Genomic DNA, 6800 nt, shown 5'->3' on the forward strand with positions numbered 1-6800 from the left:
TATCCATGGATTGGGTGTTAAAACAAGGAATATTTTTGCAAAAATATTCAAATTTCTAATGATTTTATATAGTATCTATATAATTTTGGTGGTTTTTAAGATAAAATAGTTTTATACTATAAAATTTAGTTGAATCATTTTTGGAAAAAAGTGTAATTTGGTGAATACTTAGAAAAAGCATAGAAAATTAGCCCATTTATGAATATTAGCCTCTAAAATTTTCCCTACATAACTCATTCAAGGGCTAAATAGAGAAACATTTTATTTCATTAATCACATCAGGAGACAAGATTGCCTCATATGTCAAACCCATTGGATTTCTAGTAGATAAATTGATCTTGGAATGGATTTCACACCCCTCTAGTAATCCTATATCAGAGCCTACAAAAATCCTTTGTTTCCCCATGAATCAATCATATCAATTGATATTTTCTTCAAACCCTTCTGGGGGATATGTTTAAAAGATAAGATATACTACTCTTTCCTAAGAAAATCGGATAATTCTTTCTCATCGGTGTGGAAAAAATATGTAAGCTTAAATTCTCTGCCAAGTCCAATTCTTCATGTAGCTTTTAGTACCTAACAAAGCACCAACCAGGGAAATTCTTCAAAAATGGTCTTTCTTTTGTCCTATACAATGTAGTATTTGTTGCATGGATTGCGAAACAAATTATTACCTATTTCTAGACTTTTCTTTCTCTAAAACGTATTATATAAAATGGTCAATGGTATCCTCTTTTATCTAGGAAGGTAGATCCATATAAGATTCTCTTAAAATCTTTTTAAATACGCATCACCCCAAAAAATTACAATATTCTTCCTCTCTCTATGGTATAGGGTATATCCATGTTTTGAAACCAAACAACTTATGAAGACTAGTCTACATCTAGGCAGCATCAATTGTACAAATCTTTGCTATCCTAGACTGTCTACCTCCTCCGCTTCCTAAACCAATCTCCAACCCTCGACCTAAAAGAAATATTCTTCATGATTCTCCTTGGGATTTATTTGATGGGAAGACTTGAAGGGATCCATCTACAGGTGGGGCTAGGGAGATTCTATATATTTTAGGATTCCACACAATTTCTTTTTAATTTTTCTTAGGTGGTTGAACCAACAATTATGTTGAACTATTAGCACTTAAGATACTCCTTCACTTGGTGAGGGAAAGGGACATCTTTTGGATTCACGGATAGGGGGATTCATATTTGGTTATAAATTATATCACTAGTGTTTATTATCCCATATATACACCCTTTTTCCTCTATATTAGGACATTAAATTATGCTATGAACATTTCACTCATATCACATTGGATGATGTTATGAAGAAGAGTAAAAAACAACAAACTCCCTCTCCAAAGTGGGACTAGAGATGGATTGCAATAGTTAGAAAAGCAAGGAAGAGATCCAAGGTGGCCTATCAAAATAATATCATGAATCATGGCTTCAACTAAATTAAATCTTTTATATGTTTTTCATATTTTATGAAGCATCATACATGGCTAAGGCTCTTCCTCTCTCTATTGTATGGGGTACTTTAATCTTCCAAAACCAATAAAGTTTTGAAGATCGATCTCCATCTACACAACTATCACTTAAACAAATCCTCGATATCTTAGAACTTTTACCTTCTCTATTTTTTAAATCAATCTCTGACTCCCAACCTGCAGGAAATATTACTCATGATTCTCCTTGGGATTTCTTTGATGGGGCTGCTCAAGGGGACCCAACCATGGGTGGGGCCAGAGGGATTCTATATATTTTAGGATTCCACTCATTTTATTTTGAAGTTGGAATGGGTAGTGTCACTAACAATTATTTTAAATCGATGGCACTTAAACTTCTCCTTCATTTGGCTAGGGAAATGGACATCTCTTGAATTCACATAGGATATTCATAATTGGTTATAGATTATGTTATTGGTTTTATTCTCTCTTAACTACACGATTTTTCCTTTACATTAGAACATTAAATTATTCTATGAACATTTCACTCATATCATATTTGATCATGTTTCAAGGAGAGTAACTAAGAAGGAAACTCACTCTCTAAAGTTGGCGTAATGATGGAATTCAATAGTTAGAAAACCAAGGAGAGGACTAAGGTGGCCTATTAAAATATTATCATGAATCATCCTTCAATTAACATAAATATTTTATATTTTTTTGATATTTTATTAAGCATCATATGTGACTAAGGCTCTTCCTCTCTCTATGGTATGGGGTATTTGGATTGGTCAAAACCAAGAATTTTTTGAAGAACAACATCCATCTCCACAATTATTTGCCACACAAATCCCTATTATCTTCGAGATTTTACATTCTCTAGTTCCTAAACCCATATCCAACTCTCGACCTACAAGAAATATTCTTCGTGATTCTCCTTTGGCATTTTCTAATGGTTCAGCTCAAGGTGATTCATCCATTGGTGGGTCCAAGGGGATTCTATATGTTTTCAGATTCCATTGAATTCATTCTAATGTTTTGCTAGGTAGTGCCACCAACAATTATGTGGAACTGATGGAACTTGGAATTCTCCTTCATTTGGCTAGGGAAAGGGACATCTCTTAGTTTTACATATTTTGGGATTCATAGTTGGTTAATAATTAGATTATTGGTGTTTATTCTCTCATAAATACAACCTTTTGTGTCTATATTAATCCAATAAATTATGCTATGAACATTTCACTAATATCTCATTTGATCATGTTTTCAAGCACAATAACTAAGAAGAAAACTCCCTCCCTAAAGATTAATTGTCATTGGATTACAATAGTTAGAAAACGAAGGAATTGGACCAAGTTCGCCTATCAAAATATTATTATGAATTATGGCTTCAATTAACATAAAGGTTTTAGATGTTTTTCATATTTGATTAAGCATTATATACTATTTAAAAAAAAAAAAACTAAATCGAACTCCTCTCTAGTAAATATTTATGATATTTACATAATTGAACAAAAGATGATGTTATTTGGAGACCTTTTAGGCCTCAAAGATTTATTTTTGGTCTCTAATATTTAAGGGATGCTTCCTTTATTATCGTTTTGAGAAAGATTTTGAAGGTCTAGCCAAGCGGAATGCTGAAAGGCACATACACATGTAATTTTCTTGTTAGAAATGAAATTACTAGATTTTTTCTATGGGAGAAAAAGAATGTAATACGATCTTTTCCACCCTTCTAAGATAGATCATAACAAACTATAAAAGCAAATAAAAACAAGTTTCGTTTAAAATATTAAAAGTCTTACTTTAAAAAGGATTAGAAATCCATGATGTCCTGGACAATATCCAAACCATTTTTATAAGTGAACTTGAAGTTTTTCTTTAGAATACATGGAGCTTAGGGCTAAGTGGGTTGCTAAAGGAAAATCTAATTATATTGAATGCCACCAATCAAAAGGTTTAAAAATTGAAGGGCATGTCCTCATCCCATACATCCACAAGCTCTTTAATTTTGAAATAAAATAGGGCTTCTCTAGACCATGAACTCAATGGAAACATATAATTTTAGGACCATTATTATTATCCCTTTTCTTTCTTAATCTTTATGGAATTATTATAGAAACAAGACTAGCATACAACCAAAAAGTGAGGGGAAAATGATAAAGATGAGGATGGATTTAGTAACTATCATTAAACTAAGGTCCACCTCATGAGGAGTGTCACAATAATAATAAAAAATCTCCTATGGTACTTTGTTGACTATAGAAAATCATTTGATACAGGTTTAATGCCAAAATTTTGAATAGATTAGAGGAGTTGAAAGTCGCTTACAAGTTAAGAGTTGTCATGTTAAGATTGTAAACTGTACAAGAACTTTATATCATGTTTAGGAACACTAGCCAAAAGAAATGAATTCTAATATAATAGTTCGAAAAGGGTGTTCCCTAAAGCTATCCTTTTTTGGCATATAGATTATCATGTTAAAGTGTTGAAGTGTTGTTGGAAAGAAATAGATTATACTAGCACAACTTTAACTTATATCACTATCATCTTTCTTCTTTATATTAATTATATTGATTTTATGGTGAAAATTCTAAAGAATTAAAAATCCTTAAAAATTTTGTATCTAAATGACTTTGCCAATATCATCATCATCTTTCATCATCATTTTTCTTTTTATATCAATATTATCTTGTGATGCCGATATCATCATCATCTTTCTTCTTTATATCAATATTATCTTGTGATAAAGATTCTTATGATTTCAACTTCTTCTTTATATATCAATATTATCTTGTCATGATAAATTCTTATAGTCTCAACTAGAAACTAAAAAATCTGAGTAATTTTCACCATAATACATGTGTTTTAACCTTGACCAAAAAGGATTTTGAAAATTAAATTCAAAATTATCCCCTAGAAAACGAACAATATGGAAAGCAAGAACCTTTTTGAAATTACTTTAATAAAAACAATATGTATGTCACGCCATCCATTGTCATACATAACCAGAAAAGTCTTCGAATATAATATTTGGACTTTATCCACTCAAATCGTTTGATGACATATGCACATGTGTAATATTACGGTTGATTCGGAAAATATAATGAAAACAAAGCGAGTCGAGCCAACCATCCACCCATAAAACGACAAACAATCACATGCCATTCAAAAGCTCGTGCATGGATATTTCACTCACTCTCACACCAATTATTGCCCACCAAGGCATAAACGAATCCAATTATTACTCGAATATGTGTGTATATCGATTCAAGCTCGTGCCTAGATATTTCTGAGAGTCCTTCCCTTCGAATCAGGGAAACTTCAGTGTATTTCTTATGTTCTTATCTGACCGGTAGCTAGATATGGTCAGTTTATTTCTTATGTTCTTATTTGACCGGTAGCTAGATATCGTCTTGCCCTCTGTCCGTTTATCCCATCGGCCACATGATTTCATGAATCCGTCAGGCTTCATTGTCAAACACGCGAGAACATATGTACGACTTTAACGATAATATTATATTCTCAAATTAGTATGCAAAGGAATGAAACATGATCTACGAAGCTATAAAAAGCCAGCTTCTCCATAGGCATCTATCCATCTCCTTAGCATCTAAAGGAGAGCAGGGACTAATTCTATCTTTCCCATTTTCTGTTTCTCTCCCCATTCAAAACTATGGAGTCTAACGGACAGCTTTTTGCAGGCACTGGTTGTGTTAGTAATTTGAGCGACCTTGGAGATCGACGGTAAGCATAATACGGGAACAATTCACGCTAACCTTCTACCTTTTTCTTCTTTCAATTTGGTAACATTAATTTTCTGAAACCATGTATGTGTTGAATTGAATGGTGCATGCAGATTGGAGGGGAAGGTTGCTATAGTAACGGGCGGGGCAGCGGGCATAGGAGAAGCCATTGTTCGGTTGTTCATTAAGCATGGAGCCAAAGTCATAATCGCAGACGTTGCGGAGAAAGCTGGCAGGAAGCTTGAGGAATCGCTTTCTCCCGCTGTGGCAACTTACGTGCACTGCGATGTGAGCAAAGAAAAAGATGTGAGCGCGGCGGTGGATGTGGCCATGGATAAGTATGGCCAACTCGACATTATGTATAACAACGCTGGAACTAATGACAGCTTTTTGGTGAAGAGCGTGGCAGAGTATGATATGGAGCAATTCGATCGAGTGATGAATGTAAACGTGAAAGGAGTGATGCACGGCATTAAGCACGCCGCCCGCGTGATGATCCCGCGGAAGAAGGGGTGCATCATCTCTACAACCAGCGTGGCGGGGATTCTGGGAGGAGCTGCTCCTTACTCGTACACAGCATCGAAGCATGCAATCCTTGGATTGACTAAAAATGGCGCAGCTGAGCTTGGAAAATACGGTATCAGAGTGAACACTGTTTCCCCTTATGGCGTGGCCACAGCTCTTGCAGTCCAGTACTTCAAACAAGGGGATGCCTCCTCAATTTCGGAAGAGGATAAGGCTGCAATGGAAGGCTTCTGCAACAGTATCGCCAACTTACAGGGGCACACCCTTAAAGCAGAGGATATTGCCGAGGCTGGTCTGTACCTGGCCAGCGATGAGTCAAAATATGTCAGTGGGCATAACCTCGTCGTTGATGGTGGATTCACAGTTGTGAATCACTCGTGGGGCCTTTACAGATAATTAAACTGCGTATATGTAATTTATATGTTTTACTTTTCTGAGTACAAGATTAGAGTACAGAACTCAAGTCGTAGAATAATGTCAGCAATTGATTTTCAGTTTATATGCTGATCTCTGTAAGCCATTTTCCTAATTGAGATTGTTGTGTGCCATATGTGGGCACCCTTTCAAAGGGCTGAGCACAGCTCTTTTTTGAATGCGTTTCCTTCTTCCTGGTTTTATATGTTATTTTGGAGTCTTTCAGATGTTCAACAATATTCTCCGATAATTAAATAATGTTTCGGATAATTAATTTTTTTGGGTGCAAAAATCCATATTCAAATTTACTTAAAAATCTATACGGAGAAATACGAGTTTTTCTACCGTTATAATTATCCTTCGTGGCTTTTCAATGAGTTATGTAATTATTGATGCTATCGTTCTCTTTTTCCTTTAATGAGTTATGTAATTATTGATGCTATCGTTCTCTTTTTCCTTTATTTTTTTATATTGCAAAATTTATTATAATTTAATTATAAATTAATTGTCAAAACAATATTGGGATAGTTATTACTGGTTGTTATTTATGGCTGATTTATCATTTTTATTTAAGAAAACCAGCCACCTAAAATCACTAACTAAAACCAGCCACCTAAAATCACTAACTGTAAAGAGACAAAATTTACCCCCTGCTAAATGTCTAATAC

General features: G+C 34.3%; 1 protein-coding gene across 1 annotated transcript; it reads left to right on the forward strand.

Annotated features, from left to right (window-relative positions):
* The first annotated feature begins 5052 nt into the window (after positions 1-5052).
* LOC149210222 (short-chain dehydrogenase reductase 2a-like) lies at positions 5053-6408 on the forward strand. The gene is made up of 2 exons (XM_089394382.1): positions 5053-5194; positions 5307-6408. The coding sequence occupies exons 1-2, from the start codon at positions 5124-5126 to the stop codon at positions 6112-6114; spliced, it is 879 nt and encodes a 292-aa protein (XP_089250508.1). The 5' UTR covers positions 5053-5123; the 3' UTR covers positions 6115-6408.
* The last annotated feature ends 392 nt before the right edge of the window (positions 6409-6800 follow it).

This window comes from Pinus tabuliformis, chromosome 1_2 (assembly GCF_031772625.1).
Source record: "Pinus tabuliformis cultivar Carrire ecotype Pingquan chromosome 1_2, CPIR1, whole genome shotgun sequence".
NCBI lineage: Eukaryota > Viridiplantae > Streptophyta > Pinopsida > Pinales > Pinaceae > Pinus > Pinus tabuliformis.